General features: G+C 54.3%; 1 protein-coding gene across 2 annotated transcripts in view; it reads left to right on the top strand.

Annotated features, from left to right (window-relative positions):
• CACNA1E (calcium voltage-gated channel subunit alpha1 E) overlaps positions 1-19,380 on the top strand; it is a 119,379-nt gene that overhangs the window by 7,924 nt on the left and 92,075 nt on the right. For both annotated transcript variants that reach the window (XM_050977450.1, XM_050977449.1), the window contains exon 2: positions 13,741-14,007. In XM_050977450.1, the coding sequence (XP_050833407.1) occupies positions 13,741-14,007 (267 nt within the window). The remainder of the gene's footprint in view (positions 1-13,740; positions 14,008-19,380) is intronic.

Raw genomic sequence — 19,380 nt, 5'->3', positions numbered from 1 at the left:
CCTCAGGCAGGGTCAGCCAGAGCAGGCTCCACAGCCCTCCCAGCAGAATATCCAGGTGGGTTTTGAGTGTCTCCAAACATGGAGAGTCCACAGCCTCTCTGGGCAGCTTGTCCCAAATGTTTGGTTGCCCTCACAGTGAAAAGTTCATCCTCTCTGCAGGCAGAATTTGGTTGGTGGCAGTTTGTGCCACAGTCCAGCCTGAGAGGAGCTCTGCCCCTTCCCCCCTGCCAGGAGCTCTGTGCATGGATCAGATGCTCTGTGAGCCTCTTCCAGCCAGGCTGAGCAGCCCCACCTCTCCAGCTCCTGTCCTCCTGCCACCCTGGCTGCAGCTGCTCCAGTCGCCCGTGTCCCCTGTCCTGTGGGGCACAGCACTCTGGATGTGTCACCAGGGCTAAATGAAGGGGACAGGCCACCTCCTGGACCCACTGGCTTTGCCTGACACACCCCAGGGGGCTGCTGGCCCGTTTTTTTCAAGAGCACAGTGCTGGTGGTCCCTTGGGATGTGTCCTTGGCACTGGGGAGGGCACACCCTGAGTGCTGTGCCCAGCTCTGGCCCCTCAGTTTGGGAAGGATGTGGAGATGTTTGAGCACATCCAACGAGGCTGGAGAGGGGCTGGGAGCACAAACCCTGTGAGGAACCACTGAGGGAGCTGGGGGTGCTCATCCTGGAGAAAAGGAGGCTCAGGGGTGCTCCCATCACTCTCTACAGCTCCTGAAAGGTGCCTGTGCTCAGCTGGGGCTGGGCTCTCTCCAGGCAGCACTGACAGAACCAGAGCTCACAGCCTGGAGCTGCACCAAGGGAAATCCAGGTTGGATAGCAGGGAAAAGCTTTTACAGAAATGGTGATAAAGTTCTGGAATGGCTGCCCAGGGAGGTGGTGGAGTCCCCATCCCTGGGGGTGTTTAACCAAGCCTGGATGTGGCACTGGGTGCCAGGGCTGAGTTGAGGTGTTGGGGCTGGGCTGGACTCGATGATCTTGGAGGTCTCTTCCAACCCAGTGATTGTGTGAATTCTGTGGGGCTCTCCCTGCCCAGCCCCCTCCCAGCCAGCACAGACAGCCTTTGGTGTTTCCAGCTCCATGCTGCTCCTCTGCTGTTTCTCCAGGCTGCTGAAGTCCCTCTGGATGGCAGCACAGCCCTCTGCTTCAGCACTGCCTGGTTTTTAGCATCTCCCTGCACTGGCAGATCGTGATGCAGTGCAGCACCCAAACTTCTGATATCTCCTGCTCGTTTGCATCCTCATCCTTCCCTCCCCTGGGATAATTCAGCCTCTTCCCCTCTCCCAGGCAGTCCCCAGCTGTCCCTGTGTGACTCTGATGGGAGGCTGGCTGCTGTTTGGGACAGAGGCATTTTCCAGCCTCCTCAGCTTGTAGGGTTAATGTTATTTACTACTCTCCATTTCTTCAGTGTAGTACCTGCCCTGCCCCTCCCACCCTGTTTGTATTTCAGGGATAACAGTGTAAAAGGTAATTCAGGGACCTCAGCAGGTATCTAGTTTGACCAGACAATCACTTATTTTCCATTTACCTCACCACTTCCCATTTTAAAATCCAGAGGATGGTTCACTGGGCACTCCCCAAATGGCATTTTCTCAGCTGAGGGTGGAGAGGCCCTGGCACAGGGTGCTCAGAGTTGTGGATGTCCCATCCCTGCAAGTGTCCAAAGCCAGGCTGGATGGGGCTGGGAGCAGCATGGCTGGGTGGAAGGTGTCCCTGCCCATGGAAAGGGTTGGAATGAGGTGATCTTTAGGGTTCCTTGCAACACAAACCATTCCATGGTTGTGGAAAGCTTCAGGAAGGTCCTTGGAGTTGTACTAGAGCAGCTTTCAAATGTTCTGGTGCTTACCCCAGCTGTGGGGAAGGAGGTCAGTGGGACATTGTCCTTCCCAAAACCCACCTGGAATCCCAGCTGGAGTGGTCCCATCTTCCCTGGGTGATGCCAACCAGCTTGTTTGGTGAGCTCAGAATGCCCCACCAGAGGAGGATGCTGTGGTGGAACCTGCCTCATCTCCTCGAGCTCTGCCACAAATCCCAGCTCCTTCATTTGTCACCACAGGAGCCTCCCAGGGGTTGCTTTTCCTCCCACCCCTCCACAACTCAGAATCTGATATTGCTGTAACTTCCTCTCCTGTGTATTTGTGGGGTGCCCCGTGGCAGGAAGGAATGATGAATCTGACTCCATGGCGGAGTATTAGAAGAAGACAGGTAGGAAGGACAGGAGAGGATATGATATGAGAGTATAGGAGAGAGAAGAGAGAATGATAGAGAATACAGTAAAGATTAATAGATAAGATAGTACAGGAGAGACTGATACATATTACAGTATAGTAATATGATATACTAGATGACATATATGAATTATATTACATTAGATTAATTAATGAAGATTATATGATATTATAGTAAGTATATTAATTATATTATATTTATTATATTATATTATATTATATATATTATATTATATTATATTATATTATATATATTATATTCAAAAACTGTTCTAAAGAATAGAGAAAGGATTCTTACAGAAGGCTAAAAAGATAATAATGAAACCTTGTTATTCTTCCCAGAGTCCCGACACACCTTGGCCCAAATTGGCCAAAGAGTGAAAACAATTCACATGAAACCAATCACACAATGACCTGTGGGTAAACAATCTCCAACCACATTCCAAAGCAGCAAAACACAGGAGAAGCAAATGAGATAAGAATTGTTTTCATTATTCTCTGAGGCTTCTCAGCTTCCCAGGAGAAGAGTCCTGGTTGAAGGGATTTTCCAGAAAATACAAACGTGACACTTTCCCTTGCATTTTGCCGGGTGGAATTGAGCCTAAAAATTCCTGAATGAGCTTTTTCCCCATTGAGGAATCCTGGGAGCTGTGCTCAGCCTTGGCTGCTGAGGGTGTTTGCCTTCAGGGAGGCTGCTGAGCTGCCTGCCTGTCACTGCAGCAAGGGGGAAGCTTTTTCACACCTCCCAGCACTGAGGAGCTCTCAGGGAGAGGTTTTGCTCCTTGGCCTTTTCTCTTTCACAGGTTTGGGAGAGGGAAGCAGCATCTCCTTCCTGGCTGCACGCCAGGGATGGGGCTTCTCTGGCTCTCTTGAGCATCAGCTGCTCAGTGCAAGTTCAGACCTGCTGGGAAAAGAATTTTTTTTTTTTCAACAGCTCTCTCTTCTCCTGGCTCTTGTCCTGACAACGTGGTTTTGTCAAAGCCACCCCTGTTTGCTAGCAGGGCTGCTTTGGAGAAAGCTGAGCCTGGGAGTTTGGTTGCATGAGGTTGGAGATGGAGGTGGTGGAGTTCTGGTCCAGCTTTCTTTTTCTTGCAGGGGGTATTTGCAGCCCAAAGGCAGGAAGGAGACTCCTCTGCCATCCCACCCCTGGCAGTGGGAGCTCTGCTGTGTTTATCCAGCTTGAGCCTTGCAGGGTGGGCAGAGATCAGAGAAAGCTCCTCAGGCATGGACCTGCCTCTTGGAGGGGTGAAGAGGAGAAGAAAAAGGGTGTGAGGGAGAAGAAAATCTCCTGCTGGCTTTGGCTGTGCCAGGGGGGTCATGGAGATGCTGGGGAGTTTCTTTTGCTCTGGGTAGTGTAGCAGTTGAAAAAAAGCTTTTAGAAATCCCTCTCCAACCCTTTGATGGGCTAGAAATAAGTTTTCTGCTGTTGGCTGTCCATGGATGGCTCTGGGGATGTATTTTCTGAGCGTGTTCCCACACACATGTAAAGTTTGGCAGCTTGGTGTCTGCCTCTTTGGTGGCAAGAAGGGGAGTGTCCCCCTGGGTCTCTGCTCCAGCCTTCCTCACCTCTTTGCTCTTTCTTTCTCCGTGCTGCTCTCTCGGGGTCTCTGCTGCTCTCAGTGACCCCCAGATGTGTCACAAAGTCTCTTTTCCCAGCCTGGCATTGATGAAGGAGTCAGAGCTCTTCAGCTCTCGGTCTCAAGGTTGTTTATTGTTCCTTATCTATAAAATCCTTTCTCCTGTCCAGCCGAGGTCGCTCAGCAGGACAGACAGAGGCACTCTGCCTGCCCCAGGGCACTGTTATCTTTTTATACTAAAAACTACCTGTACAATATTTACAATAACTTCCCAATCCCCATCACCTGTGTTAGACAGTGAGCTTCTGCTCTAAACCAATCCAAAAGTGCCACCATCACCCAGAAGGTGGAGATACAGATGAAGAAGGAGAAAGGCTGGACATGCCCAGATTCTTCCATCTTGTCCCCTGAGCCCCCATTCTAAAAACCCCAAAAATCTATTTTTCACCCTGTGATAAATTCACCATCATTCCACTTGAACTTTCATGGCTTGTAATCCTTCATACAAGGTTGGCAATTGTTTTTTCCAAGGGCTAAATCAAAGGCACAGGGTCCTGGGCTGTGTGCCAAGGTCTCTGAGCCCCCCCAGGCAGGGGCTGGAGCCCTCCAGGGCAGCCAGAGGAATTTCCTGGGTTCCCACACTGCTCAGTCCCAATATTTTGGGCAGGGCCATTCAGAAATATCCCTATTGGATCTTCTCAAGTGGACCTCTCTGGAAGTGCCCTGCCCAAAGCTGGACCTGTGTGAGATGGAGGAGGATGGAGAGCTGTGATCTCACCTCCTGCCAGCCTGAGCCTGGCATGCTCCACAGCTCTTGGCTGAGGGGATGGCTTGTGTGCAGGGATCTGGGGGCTGGAAGCAGGCTTGGAAATTCTCCTTAATGTGGTGGCAAAGAGGGGAGGGTGGAGAGCTGTTCCCTGAGAGGGGGGATTGCTGCATGCCTGCCCCGAGCAGGCAGGATGTGACTGCAAATGCTAATTAGAACCCGGGCTGGCAAAGCTAAATAAAGCAGCAGGGCACTCCAGGCAATTTATTAATGGCTGATTATTCCAGGGCCCTTCAGTTGAGCCACAAAGCCTCCCGGGCTAAGGCAGGGTTAGCCTGAGGAGCTCTGCACTGCCAGGAGCTCTCAGAGTGGGGTATTTGGGTAGGAAAGGGGGGAGCAGGCAGTGTCAGGCTGGGGGGAGCATTCCTGCAATGCTGTCCCTCTTCTCAGCAGTTTTGGGGTGATGGGGTCTCACCTGCCTCTGTTTGAAGGTGTCAGCTGAGCTGGTTTGGGCAGTGCCAGGCACCCTCAAAGGTGGCTCTGGGTTTTGGTTGGGTGTTTCTGGGGAGTACAAAGTGCTGAGCAGCCTCTGGGGTGGGTTGGGGACAGGCATTCAGCTCCACAGGGACAGAGTGAGCCCCAAAATCAGCTCCAGTGGGTGTGTGGGGCTGGATGCACAGGGCTGGATGCATATCCCTGCTGTGCCCAGCACTGCAGGTTCCTTTGCTGTCCTCTAATCTCCCAGCCTGCCATTCATGGGAAGGCCTAGCTGAAGATGGGGAATTGGGCTAAATGGCCTTTAAAGGTGCCTCCCACCCCAGTCCATTCTGTGATCTCACTGCTTGGTTGATAAATCCACCTCTAATTCAAGATGCAGCAATGTTCTGCTGCACCAGTGGCTCTGATGCATGAGCTGCCCTGCTCCCACAGCAGTGGTGTGGGGCCACATCTCCCTTAAATGAGTTTAATCTTCATTTAGAAGATGTATTTTAAGAGAAATTTAATTTTTCAAAATAATGTAACACTTTTTTATCTTCTAACTGCAAAGTTTTTGAGGTGTTTATTTTTTTTTTTTTTAGCTTAACAAAATACAAAACTATGCTAAATGATTAGACTTAAAAATTTGCAAATATGCATGTTAAAGCCACTAAAAATATAAAGAAAAAATTCATAATGACATCAGAACACCATTAATGTGTGTCCCCTCTGCTTGCACAGAAAATGTCACCACAGGTCACTGTGAAGTGATCATCTGCATGCAGGGGAGGAGGGGAAGGGATGGAGGCCCTGGTGGCTTCTGGTGGGACCTTGTGGCTTTGGGGACCTTGGGTGGGACCTGCTGCTCTCGGGTTTTTGTGGCATTTTTCTTCAGGCTTGTGTTGTGCTTTGCTCAGCAGCTGAGAACTGGCAGGAGTTTGAGGAGGTGGGAGCAGGGATGCTCTGGGCTGGATTGTCCTGGGCAGACACTTGGAGATAGGTCAGGAAAAGGGTGGGAATGCAAGGTGTGCTGCAGCTGGGGTCTTGGGAAGGGGCTGCAGGGGGAAGCCTGGGTGAGAGCTGTTCTGGCACTGCTTCTTCTGCATCTCCACCACCTGCACAAGCTCGGCAGGGGGGAGATGCAGCCACCAAAATCTCCTTTCCCAGAGAAGGATTCCCTTGTGGCAGCAAAAGAGAGCTTCACAAGATTGCTTTCTTGTTGATTTGAAGATGCCAGGACTGGACTGGTGGGTCCTGGTGGGTAAGGCAGCAGTGAACGTGGGGGTGTTTCATGGCAGCACACAGATAACTCCACTTCCAGCCCCACACACACATCCCAGTTCTCCTGCCACAGCTGCTGGGTGACACTGGAGCTGCTGCTGCAGCCCAGGGCAGGGCAGGCAGTGCAGAATTCACAGCCTGGTGTGACATTTGATGGCTCTCCCTTCTCTCCCAGCCCTCTGAACCCTCAGTGGATGAATCCCAGAGAATTCCAGCTCTGGGCTGCTGTCCTGGTGGTGGTGAGGATTGTCACCAGCATGTTTTATGAAAAATCCTTTCCTTGGGATTTTTCCTCCTGAGAAGCTGAGAGGCCTCAGGAACAAATGTAAGCAATGATTCTCTGCTGCTGTGGAATGCAGCAGGTGGATCTGGGATTGGTCTCATCTGATTGTTTCTAATTAATGGCCAATCCCAGCCCAGCTGTCCAGACTGTCTGGGTCACAGACAAACCTTTGTCATTCATTCCTTCTCTAGTCTTAGCTAAACCTTCTGATTAAATCCTTTCTTGTATTCTTTTAGTATAGTTTTAACATAATATATATCATAAAATAATAAATCAGTCTTCTGAACATGGACTCAGGATTCTCATCTCTTCCCTCACCCTGGGCCCCCTGTGAACAGTGCCACAGAGGATGGTGGTGCCCATCTCTGCCAGGGCTGGAGAAGGCACATCCTGCTGTTTGAGGAAAGTGGGAGCAGGTGGCAGAGAGGAGCCACCTTCCCTGCTTTGGTGAGAGCTGCCTCGCTCTGAGGTGCTGCAGAGCCTCTGCAGGGCTTTGCTGGCACAGGAAATGCCATCAGGGCTGTCCTGGCTGTGCCACAGCTGCCAACATCTGCACAGATGAGCATCAGGCAGAGGCTGGAGTGTTCCAGGCCAGGGATTCTGTGTCCCTGCTGCTGCAGAGGTGCTGGGCTCAGCAGGACTTTTCTCCTTTGCATCCTCATCCTCCTTCTCATCCAGCAGGTAATGAGACTGTTCCTGGAAAAAACCTTGCATTCCTTCATGGTTATAAACACAATTCTGAGTCACAGCTACTCAGTCCCAATTTAAAATTTGGCCAGAGTACTCTGGAGAGAGATGGATCTCATTTGATCCTTCTTTTTTTTTTTAATTTAAAATTTTATTTTTTCCTCTCAGCATAGTCATATTTAAAAAATAAATCAGGATGCCAAAAGGCACTTTCTAAGATGAGTGTAGTCCTGGGGATATCAGTCATGGAAGGGGAGCCTGTCCTCCCTCTCCAGACTCTTTATTGGAATTATAGAATGAATGGTTTGAAGGCACGTTAAAGATCATTTGCTTAAAGATCATTTGCTCCAACCCCTCTGCCATGGGCAGGGACACCTTCCCCTAGACCAGGTTATTCCAAGTCCCATCCAACCTGGTCTTGGACATTTCCAGGGATGGGACAGCCACAGCTTCTCTGGACACCCTGTGCCAGTGTCTCCCATCCTCACAGCCAAGAATTCCTTCCCAGTATCCCATCTCACCCTTCCCCCTTGTCCTGTCACCCAGGCCCTGTCCAAAGCCCCTCTCCAGCTCTCAGGAGTCCCTTTGGGCACTGGAAGAGGCTCTAAACTCTCCCTGGAGCCTCCTCAAGGCTGAACAGCCCCAACTCAGCCTCTGCTCAGGGAGTTCCTCCCTGCCTGGTGCTCCCTCCAAGCTGAGGAGCAGCTCTGGCTGTCTGAGCATCCCAGGGCCTGGCAGAGGATGCTTTGAACACTGTTTCCTGGTTTTTTTTTGTTTTGTTTTGTTTGGTTTTGGTTTTTTGGAGGTTTTTATTTTTGGGTGGGGTTTTTTTTGGTTTTTGTTTGGATTTTTGGCATTTTTAATTTTTTGTTGTTGTTGCTTTTTGTTTTGCTTGGGTTTTTGTTGTTCTTTGTGGGTTTTTCATTTTATTTTGTTTTTCCGTTGTTGTTTGTTATGGTGGGTTTGTGGTTTTTTTCTTTTTTTGTGTGTGGTTTTTTTGGGGGGGGGTTTTGTTGTTGTTTTTTGTTTTGGTAGGGTTTTTTAGTGTTTTTTTCTTTTGTTTTTGTTATTGTTTGTTTTGGTGGGTTTGGTTTTTTGTTTGTCCTTTGGGTACTTTGTTTTGGTTTGGGTTTTTTTTTGGTGGCTTTTGTGTCTTGTTTTGGTTTGGTTTTGTGGGCTTGTTTGTTTGGTTTGGTTTGATTTTTGTTATTGTTGGGTGGTTTTTGTTTGGTTGGTTTTTTGGTGTTTTTTTTTTTGTTTTGTTTTGTTTGGTTTGGATTTGTGGCCTTTTTTGCTTGTTTGTTTTGGTTTGGTTTTTGTTGTTGGGTGTTTTTTGTTTGGTTGGTTTTTTTAAAATTTGTTTTGGTTTGGATTGGTTTGGTTTTGTGGCCTTTTTTTTTCTGTTTGGTTTGGTTTGGTTTTTGTTGTTGTTGTATGTTTTTTGTTTGGTTGGTTTTTTGGGTTTTTTTTGTTTCTTTTTGTTTGTTTGTTTGTTTTGGTGGGGTTTTGTGTTTTTTTTAAATTTTTGTTTGTTTGTTTGTTTTTTGTTTCTTTTTGTTTCTGGGTTGGGGGTTTTTTGTTGGTTTTTTTTTTTTTTGTGGGTTTTTTTGTTTTTGTTTTTGTTTTTTTTTTTTTTTTTTTTTTTTTTTTTTTTGAGGGGTTTCTTTTGTTTTGGGGATTTTTTTTGGGGTGCCTGTACCCAGCAAAGCCCAGCCAGGAGATTTCGGGGCGCACGAAGGGATGCGGGAGCTGCTCGGGGGCGTTCGCATCTGACCCGAGCATCCCTGGGGAAGGAGCGGCCGGGGCAGCCCGAGGCTGGCGTGGCCAGGGAGGGGACAGCTGCCACTAGATGGCAATGCCGGAGCGGCAGCGGCTCCACGGAGGGGGATGTGGCACTCGGGATCCCGGGAGGGACAGCCCCGTGTCCCGGCGATGTCCGGGATGCTGGGAGGGCTGGGAGAGGCGAGGGGAGAGCAAGGAGGGGACTCGAGTGGCAGCGTTGGTGGGAGAATCACAGGAGTGTGGGATCGTTTAGGTTGGAAAAGGCTTGAAACTCATCGAGTCCAACCATTAATGAGGGATGCAGGACTCCAGGGGCTCTCCAAAATGCAGTTTATTCCATCCAAGACCTTACAGCAGTCCAGGGTGGTGGGTGACAGAGCTGTGCCCACAGCTGTCAGCTCCAGCTGCAGGCAGGCCTGGAGACCCTTTGGGTTTGGTTACAGTGCATTCTGTACTTTTCTTTGCTGAGCATCTTCATACAGTAGAACCAATCTATCCCTGAACTATTGTCCATAGCCCATCATAACTACTGTAATTACCATATTCATGTTGCTGTTCTCCAATCACTTAAAGTACATTACAGTTTAAGCCAGAAGTTGCTTTTCAGTTTTCTTGCAGTGGAAAATTCTGAGACCTTTTTGCTGCAACATTTGCCACATTTGCTGACTTGTTTGCCTGTGCTACCTTTCTGCTTGGTAAAAACATCTTCTTGTTGGAGGTGGGTTTATCCTTTGCTCTAAGCCATACAAACCCCTTCTAACTCACACACCCTTTGCCTCCTTGGTTATCCAGTAAGGCTGGCTCAGCAATTCTTTTCTTCTCTATCAAAACTTGCTTCCATTTCTATTACTTCTTCAGGTTTTACATTCAAAAATCTTTCTGCTAAGCACACATAGCTGTGAGACTTTCTGTCTAACTTTCATCCTTCCCAACACATTAACCCAGCACTGCCAAGGCCACCACTCAGCCGTGTCCCCAAGTGCCACATGTGCACATCTTTCAAATCCTTCTAGGGTTGGTGACTCCAGCACTTCCATGGGCTGCCTTTTCCAGGGCTAGGCAACGCTTTTGGACAAGGCACCTTTCCTAAAATCCAGCCTGAACATCCCCTGGTGTGACTGGAATCTGTTTCCTCTTGTCCTGTCACTTGTTGCCTGACAGGAGAGACCAGCCTTCTCCTTGCTGCAGCCTCCTTTCAGGAGCAATAGGGTCTCCCCTGGGCCTCCTTTTCTCCAGGCTGAGCCCCCCCTCAGCTCCCTCAGCTGCTCCTCCTCAGAGCTTGCTGGAGACCAGAGGAGTGTTAGCCTGTCTGTGTAAAACCGAGCTCATCCCCAGCGCCTTCCTGTCCTGGCACCTGCTGTTCCCTGTCTTCCTGCATTTCCTGCCCTGCCAAAAAACCCAAACAGCCCCACAGGGCTGGCTCTGAATCCCTGGACTGTGTTGAATCATGTGGGCACCAGCCACACTCGTCCCTGACTCACAAATCCCGGCTTGATGGGTGAGGGTCAAGATGAGGATGGCAATAAACATCCTGGGAAACAGAGCCTGCATCTCTTGGCATAGCCAGAGACTTTTTTTTTTATTTCCTTTTGGCTCTCAATCTTCTCTTAAGGAGCTGCTTTCTCATAAATATCCCATCCTTTAGCACTGTCTGAGCAGGAGAGAGGCTCCCAGCGGGGTCATCCTGAGCTCTGCTCTGCAGCAGTGAGTGTAGAGCAGAGGTGAGAGCCAGCTCTGGGTTCAGGGGACAGCCCAGAGCCCCAGCAGAAGTGTCCAGGTAAGGGCTGCATCCCTGCTTTTAGGGAATGGAGGAGGAAGGCTGCCTCCTTCCCCTCAGCCCTTGCTCTGAGCCAGGCAGGGGATGCAGGGGTAGTGCTGGGTGCAGCCTCCCCATCCTCCTGGGGCTTTGGGTACCACCCAGAGCCTGAATTTGGGCTGGGGGAGCCCTTGCTGTGCAGGCAGGGGTGGGAGAGGGCTGGGGCAGCAGGAGCAGGAGCTCTGCAAGGTTGAGGATCTGCTCCCAGCAATGGGCTCAGCCTCGGGCTTAATTAACAGTGCCTAAAGGGCTGAAAGGTGGCAAGAGCAGCGTTGGTGGGGGGGAGGAGGAGGAGGGGGAGGTGGAAGAAGAGGTGGGGTGAGCCACAAATAATAATTGACTCCTTTGGGGCAGTGTCTTGCCTGGGCTGGATGGAAGGGACTGTAATTAGCTGGTAGCTGCTGTGGCCACCTCCTTGCCTGATGCCAGTAGAATGAAAAGCCAGGGTGACTCTGGCTGGCTGGTGACCTGGGAAGTGTTTTGGGAGGGATCTGAGCACCTCTGCTCTGCTCTGTGCTGCAGGGTGGTTGTGAGGTGACCAGGGGCCTGTGGTAAAAGCCCCAGATACCCACCCCTGGTTGGAAAGACCACTGGAAGCAGGGAGTTGAGAAGGGCTGGGTGTCACGGAGAGCTGGTGGGCTCGGTGCCTGGCTGAGGTGGGACAGTGATCCCACAAGCCTTTTTGCAAACACCTCTCTGGTATCTTGCTGAGGAGGATCTGGTCCTTCCTCTTTCTCAGCCCAAGGGCTCCTGGCAGTGCACCCAGGAGAGCCTGGCCCAAAAACAAACCCTGTGCCCTTCAGCCACTGTAGTGCCTGCAGAGAGGGGAAGTCCCTGGTCAGGTGTTGCCAGGCTGCACAGGGGGAGAAGCCCTGGCCCAAATGAGTCAATGATTGATGTGATTGGGATCTTGATTGATTAATGCATTTATTTATTTATAAAAATTGAAATGCCTCAAGCAGTCCTGGCTGCCTCACAGCAGGTGTGAGGGACAGGGCTGCAGGCACTGTGCTTGCAGAGCAGGTTGTTGGTGGGGTGGACATGGGGAAAGCATGACAGGGACCCTGGGTGTCTTGTGCTGCTGGCTGGAGCTGTGGGGGTGGGAAATGCAGGCAGAGGGTGTCACAGGGCCTGGGAGCTCTGTGGCCTCGGGGTTCAGCAGGAGGGGTGGGGGACCCTGCGTGTGAACAGCTCGCAGGGTGTGTTGTGTGCTGTGCCCCGCTGTGCCAAGAGGACTTGGGGACATCCCTGGGGGTCTGGGGGGTACTCTGTGTGTGCCAGGAGGCCAGGGTGGGTTCCCCAAAGGTGGGTGGGCAGCCCCCATCCCGGGGCAGAGTCCAGCACAGCCCCAGGGGACCCTGGGTGACCTTGGCACACGCGTGGCTGCAGCACCAGCAGTGTCCCCACTCCCCTGTCCTCCCTGGGGTGCCTGCAGGGGGGAGCAGGGTCACCCCCCACCCCCAGGGAAGCTCCTGCAGGGGCGCATCCAGCCCCTGGGTTGTTTACACCTCTCGGATGAGCCGCTTTTCCCAGCCAACCTCGTGTGTCAAAAGGAGGAAAATAGCGAGGTGTGGAGGCTCATCTGTATGCGAGTGAGCAGGAGGGCACTCCCCGGGCACCCGCTGGCATCGGGCGGCTCCGGCAGCCCCGAAGTGTCCCGGGGATGGGGCAGGATGATGCGTGTGGCCACAGAGAGATGCTCGGTGCGGGCTGAGGTGGGCTGGGCGAGATGCAGAGAGGGCAGCCCCCCCCCCCCCGCTCCCCAATTTAGCCACTCACCTAAGAGCCCCCGTGTGCTGGAAAGCCCTCTGCAGCCAGGGCGGGGGGGAATGTGTGCGCGCTTCTGGCAGGGTGGGGGCTCCCCTATTGCCTTTGTTCCCTTCAGACCCACCCCTCGCCTCTGATTTTCCTTTGCGGCAGCTCCCGTGCTTGCCAAAAGAACGCGCTGGATGGAGCGAGGGAGCGAGCCGGGCGTGCTGCGCGTGTGTGCGCGCTGCTGTGCGCCTGTCTTGCCACTGACTTCATTAAAGCGAGCTGGCCCCGAGCTGCAGAGGCGCGGCAGCCTTTAATTTTCGTGGCCCGGCTCCTGCGGGAAGCCCGACGCCGCCTTGCGTGCTCCTGCCCGGGCATCCCTGCCCACCGCAGGTGCCCGCCCGGGGGCTCGGCCCTCCGCCCCCGCCCGCTGCCCCTGCCATGGGCGGCCGGGCTCCCGCAGGATGCTGAAGATGGAGTCGGGAGGAAGGAGTTGGACACTTGGCTCTAACTAGGCTGGACCACGCTGCAACCTGTTCCCCCGGGCGCGGCTGCTGCGCTGGGTGCTGTTCCGAATCGTGCCTTCCTCTGCCACGGGGTGGCTGCAGGGACCCCGCTCCCTGCCCTTGCCGGGCTCTCGGCTCGCCTTGCGGCGGGGCTGGCGGCTTCCGAGGGGCTGCTCTGGGCTCTGGGGCACGGCGGTGGGGAGGATGTGGCTGGGGTTAACCCCTTGCTTCGTGGGGGAAGGTGCTTAGGGACTGAGCGGCTGCGGCCTCCGCTGGGCACAGAGGAGGAGGAGGAGGAAGGCTCGCTGCCCGCCCCGCTGCCCGGGTGGCCGTTCTGGGTGGGCCCGAGGCTCGGCTGCCCCCCTTGCCCAGCCGGTGCCGCACGCTGCCGCCTCTCCTCCACGCGGGTCCCCGCTCCCCCGGAGGGATGGAGGAGAGACGGAGCTGAGCATCACCCGGAGAGGAGGAGGGGGCTGTGGTTGGGACTGCGCCCCGCAACCCCCTCCCTCTTCTTTCCCACCCTCCCCCCCCCACCCCCCCGCCGCCTCGGTGCTGCTGCTTTGGCTCACCTGTGTGTTTTCTTCCAGGATGGCTCGCTTTGGGGAGGCAGTGGCCGGCAGGCTGGGCTCCGGAGATGGGGGCTCCGACCAGAACCGGAGCCGGCAAGGAGCTCCTGCCCCTGCGGGAGGGAGCCCTGGAGCCTTCAAGCAAACCAAAGCGCAGAGAGCCCGGACTATGGCTCTGTACAACCCCATCCCCGTCCGGCAGAACTGCTTCACCGTCAACAGATCGCTCTTCCTCTTCGGGGAAGAGAACATAGTCAGGAAATACGCCAAGAAGCTCATCGACTGGCCATATCCTTTCTGCAGCCCCGGGAGCCCCCGGCCGTGCTGCCCGGATTTGCCTCGGGGGCTGCCCAGGACACGCGTGTGTGGCACTATCGGGCAGGTAAGGTGTGCCGAGAGGGGTGCCCCGGCCCCCGGGGATGCTCTCCTCGCCCTGTTGCTGCTCCCCCTCCTGTCCTCAGCTCCTTGCCTGCTCCTGACAGGAGCTGAGCCCTTTCTCCCCCACCCCCGGGAGTCCCCCAGCCCCTCCCGAGGCTTGGATTTACTAGCTCCCCGTGCTCTGATCCCTGCGTGCTTTGGGATGCTCTGTGTGCGCGCCTGGGGAGGTGGGAGGTAGTGGACTTTTCTCTGTGCCTCGATGTCTTGTAGAGTTTTGTCTCCCCACCCCACCCTGAGCCTCCCGGGAGCCCCGTGGGTCTCCAGTCCCTGCTGGGTGGTGGCTCTGTCCCTCCTGCGTGTGCCCTCTGTGCTGCAGATCGTGCCTGGCAGGGGCACAGCCGTCCTTGCCCTGCAGCCCCCGGCCCCCCATGGTGGCTCTGGGAACCGGCTGCCCCCTCCCTGCGGCAGAGGGAAGGATATTGGAAGCCTCTGGCTGTGCCCCCGTGGCCTTTTTTTGGAGAGGCTGGCACGGGGAGCCACGATTTTATACCCAGTGCAGGGTGGAGGGCGCAGATCTCTTTCACTCCTTCCCCTGCTCCTCCATCCTTTCATCCCTCCCCACGCACCTCTCTCTCCTCCCACCCTCCCTGTGGGTGCCCCTGGGCGCCCTGGCTGCTGCCCAGCACCACGGCCCTCAGCCCCACACCAGCCTGGGCTCAGCGCCTGCTGCCCCCTGAGACGCCTCCAGGGCTTTGCCCCCACGGAGGGTCTGAGCCTGCAAACTTCAGCATGGCCAGGCTGTGGCTGTAGGAGCCTCCCCGTGCCATGTTCTGCAGCAGCGATTCCATGCAGCTCCCGCTGCCGCTGCTTTCTCTCCTTCCAACTTGTTGGTGGAGTTCCTGGCTCCTCTGGTGGGCATGGGAGAGCTTTCCCTGGTGCCTTGGTTTGGTGCAACAGGTAGCTGGGGGGAAAGCCTCTGGTGAGGCCCAGGGATGCAGGACAGGTCACCAGCCCTGCAGAGCATGGCAGAGGAATTGTCCCTTTGCAGCTCCGACACGTCAGGTCAAGCCTCTGCCAGGCTCCTGCCTGGGGAGCTGTGACATCTCCAGGCTCGAGGGGCTGGCCTCTGTGTGAAGGGCCAGCTCGGAGGGGCTGAATTCCACAAATGTGTCCCTCCTGGCAGTGCCCAGGGGGTGGGTGGCTGCAGGAGCTCTGGCGCGGTGGCGAGCGCGGGGCCGCGGCGGCTCAGCGCAGAGCCCTGCAGGGCAGCGGCCAGGCCGGCCGCCTGCTTTTCCAGAATATGCCAAATTATTCATGTGCTTTTCCAGCACGGCGTGGGAGGGCTCTCGCCCCTCCAGCTTTTGTTGGGAGCCAGAAGGAGCTGGGGTGCTGCCACTGGCCCGGCACTCCCGGCGTGGGCTGGGGTCCCGTGCCGGCGTGATGTCTCATCTCCAGGCAGCCGCTGTCTCCTAGAGACTGGAGCTCCACCACCACCACCACATGAGCAGAACTCCCCAGCATTATTCTCCCCTGTAATTTGCAATGCATGAGGGAGATGGGCTCATTTTGTGGGGTTTTTTTTTCCAGAAGTAAGTGACATATTCCCATGTGAGTGCTGGGAACAGGCGTGCTCCAGGCGCGGGAGCTCAGTGTTCCTGCCTATCCCCCGCCCCGCTGCCATCTCTTTCCCAGAAAAACGCATCCACCCTGGATGTTTCTCTGCACCAGTGGAGTTTTTGAGGGCTTGGGAAACAGCAAGGCCTCTTGGTGATGAGTTTGGTGAGGCTGGCCTGGCCAGTTGTTCCCATCCTTGCAGTTGTAGCCTGGCACGGGCAGCTGGTGCCTTTTGGTAGGGCCAGGAAAACCATGTGAGCACCTCAGCTGCCTGGCCTGGAGCCCATGGCATTGCTCCTGGGTGAGGGAATTTTGGGGAAGAGAGCATTGGATCTTGGCCAAGGTCAGTTGGAGCTGCTGGCCCTGGGAGGGCAATGGGCCAGTCCTGGTGCTGTGGGTCAGGGTGGGCACAGCACTGAGGAAAGCCAAAGGGGCTGGAGAGGAGCTCGGGGTGGAGTGGAGGCTCTTCTTCATCCAGCTCTGGTTGACTAGGTAATAGGGCTAAAAATATCTGGTGATTCAGGCCTGGATATCTGCTGGGTAACTGTGTAATTATAACCAGCAGCCTCTGCAGTTTGGCTTCCCAGTGTAAATAGGGATGATGCATGGAGGAGAAGGAGGAGAAATACGAGCAACTGGGATTAGGATGCAGCTCCATGGGAGGCAAGCCTTTGCCGAGTTCCTCGCTGGAAAGCTCACTGGAAACCTCCACTGGAGCTGCTCTTTTAAAGCTGGTCCTGCCCAAACCATGGGGCAGCTGCAATTTTGGCTGTAGGGAACATCTCCTTCTCCTTGGGAAACGCAGCCTTGTCCTCTTGCCTGCTCTCCTCCTGCTGATGGCCAGGCCTTTCACCCTGATTTCATTTGTTTGGCTGCCTGGAAGGCTCCAATTCAGTTAGGATACGAGATGGGCTGCAGCTCATCTATATCTGCTCCGTTCCTCATCCGCTTAATCACATTTGACCGGGATAAGATCCCTCTCCTGCCCCAGGAAGGCCAGATGACATTGTGTGGCTCTGGCTGTGTCCCCAAGGACAGCATCTGGCTGCAGGCTGTCCACTGCACCTACCCCCAATGTGGCAAGGGAAAGAGGATGTCCACGTTCCCCGTGCTGAGGGATTTCACCTATCTCATCTCCTTTGGGGGGCTGAACTGGTGTTGGGCTGGCCTGGAGCAGCTGGAGTGCCCTCAGAGCCCCATCCCAACAATCAGGGGGGATTTGGCTCCGTGGAAAGCACACCTCTGAGTGGCTGAGCTGTTTTGCTCACCATGACTGTCCCTGTGACCTGATGCTGCGTGGGCAGTGCCCTTCAGGGACCCTGGTGATGTCACACCCCCCCTGGCCAAGCACCGGGCCAAAATTCCAGCAGGTCTCTCCTTCCCAAGGGAAGAGCCTGCGCCATGTCGTGCCATCCTCGGGCAGCTCCATCTTTGCCCTCCCCAAGAACATTTTCCCCCTCCCCCTGCTCCCAGCCTGTTTTCTGTGCCCTCCATTCATCAGATTTTAGAAGGTTTTTTTTTGGGAGGGGCGAGTAGGTGTAATGGCAGGTCCATCTTTTTGACAGCCGGGGAGAGCGAGGCTGCCTGTCAGATGGTGAATTTAAACAGAGGCAGCTGTTGTCATGGTGATGCCAAGTTGCATCCTGTTGCTGTGGCAACCAAAGTTAAAAAACTGATGTTAAGGCAGGAAAATCACATGATGTGGTCCTTTTTTGTTTAAAAAAAAAAAAAAAAAAAAAAAAAAAAAAAAGGAGGAGGAGAGGAGAGAGAGATTTGATTTCCAGGGTGAGGTGGGGGAGAAGGAGACGCTTCTCCATGGAGCTGTTTGCACGTGGCAGGCAGGCATCCCACATCCTGCATCCTGCATCCCTACGGGAGGGAGGGAGCGGCAGCAGTGTGGGCAGCTCTGCCCCGTTGGACTCCTGGCTGTCACTGCCTTGGGTTTAACCCTTGATGGAAACCACACCACTGCCTTTTGGAGCTGTAAAAGCTGTGACTGCAGAGAGGAAGGGTGGTCTCCTGTGTCCCTGCAGTGGGATTGAGGCAGGCTGGGTGCTCCAGGACACAAGCACAGCCTGTGTTCACTCTCCTGAGCCTCTGTGTAGCAGGCAGGCGGCAGCTGGTTCGTGTTCCAGGTGGGAGGATTTGGGGTCTGGATGTTGCTTTCTGTCAATCCCCCCCAGCAGGGATAGGCTGGGAGCACTGGGTAGCAGGACACAGGGATAGAGAGAGCCAGGAGGGGTGACAACCCTGTGGACAGTCTTATCAGTGGAGGGAAATCCCTTGTGTCCTCAGGGACAAGCCAGGGAGGTGCTGTGGGGATGGGGAATCCCAGAGTTGAATTAGGGCCACTCACAGACTTTGCTCTACTTGGCACTTGAGGTTTTTTTCTTGGAAACCAAAAGCCTCCCTTGCCCAGAGAGGTTGTGGACTCCCTGGAATTGTTGAAGGTCTGATGGGATGGGGCTCTCAGCAGCCTGGCCAAGTAGAAGGTGTCCCCATCTGTGCCAGGGGGTTGGAACCAGATGACCTTTAATGTCCCTTCCAACCCAAACCATTCCATGATTCTGTGAAAACAGCCTTGGAGAGAAGGTGCTCTCTTTCCTGCTGGGGTGTGGAGCTGAGAGGATTGGGGGATCCTGAGGGTGGATGCTGAAGATGTGGATCTTTGGTCCTGTCATGCCATGTCTGTGTGGGACAGACAGCACTGCTGGGACTGGGACCAGCAAGATGAAGTCCACAGGTGTAGGAACCTTTTCTCATTGACATCTCTGAGCAGGGAGAGCCCCTTGGAGCAGCAGGTCCCCAGGGAGGCGTGGGGAGAGGTGGGAAATAGAGACATGACTTTCTGGGAGATGTTGGAACATGGATGATGCGGGCTTGGACACGGCTTAAGCTGCTCCTGCTCTTTTGGTGGCACTGGAAGGTAGAATTCCACAAGGCCTCACTCCTCTGGCTCCTCTGCTCCTTCCCCACCTGCCTGCCCAGAAGTGGGGAGAAGGGACTGGGATGGAGGGGATCTTTCCATAGCTCCTGTCCTTGCCTGTGTACAGGGAGGGTTTTATTTTGTACCCAGCCTCCTGCAGAGATTTGTCAATGTCCCATCAGCACCATAAACCCATAAAGCCATAAAGCCAGCACCATAAACCCCTGCAGGGCCTGGAGCTGGGCTCACTCCCTGCCTTAGCCAGGTGGGTGGGCTGGTTCTGGGTGGGCTGGTTTGAGCTTCTGGCTGGCCAGGAAGGTGAAGAGGAAGGTCACAGCTGGAAGATCTTCCTGACAGACCCACCAAGGAGCTCCAGCTCCAGGCATGGGGTTAGCCCTCCTCCAGGTGCCATGGGGGGTGCCCCAATGGCCTGGGGTCACTATCCCTGCCTCAAAGGCTTCCTGAGGGAAGCATGGAGCTGAAGGTGTGGCGTGCACAGGGATCGGCCCAGTTGCTAAGGAAACAAGTCAACGGTGCAGGGGAGAGAGCATTGGGTAAAGGAGATAAATCAATAAGAAAACCTATTTTTATCGGCTCCCTAATGATCCTCCAGGAGCAGCCAGACGGAAGAGGAGGAGGAGGAGAAGGCTGGGGGGAGATGGGCTCTCATTACTTGGCCTGGAGGGAGGCGAGGGCTACTCTGCATTTTGGGTGGCTGAGAGGTTTTGTAATTTTTCATCAGA

The sequence above is a fragment of the Serinus canaria genome, chromosome 8, assembly GCF_022539315.1.
Source record: "Serinus canaria isolate serCan28SL12 chromosome 8, serCan2020, whole genome shotgun sequence".
Classification (NCBI taxonomy): Eukaryota; Metazoa; Chordata; class Aves; order Passeriformes; family Fringillidae; genus Serinus; species Serinus canaria.
The sequence above is the reverse complement of the archived record's forward strand: the minus strand, read 5'-3'. Positions and strand labels throughout refer to the sequence as shown.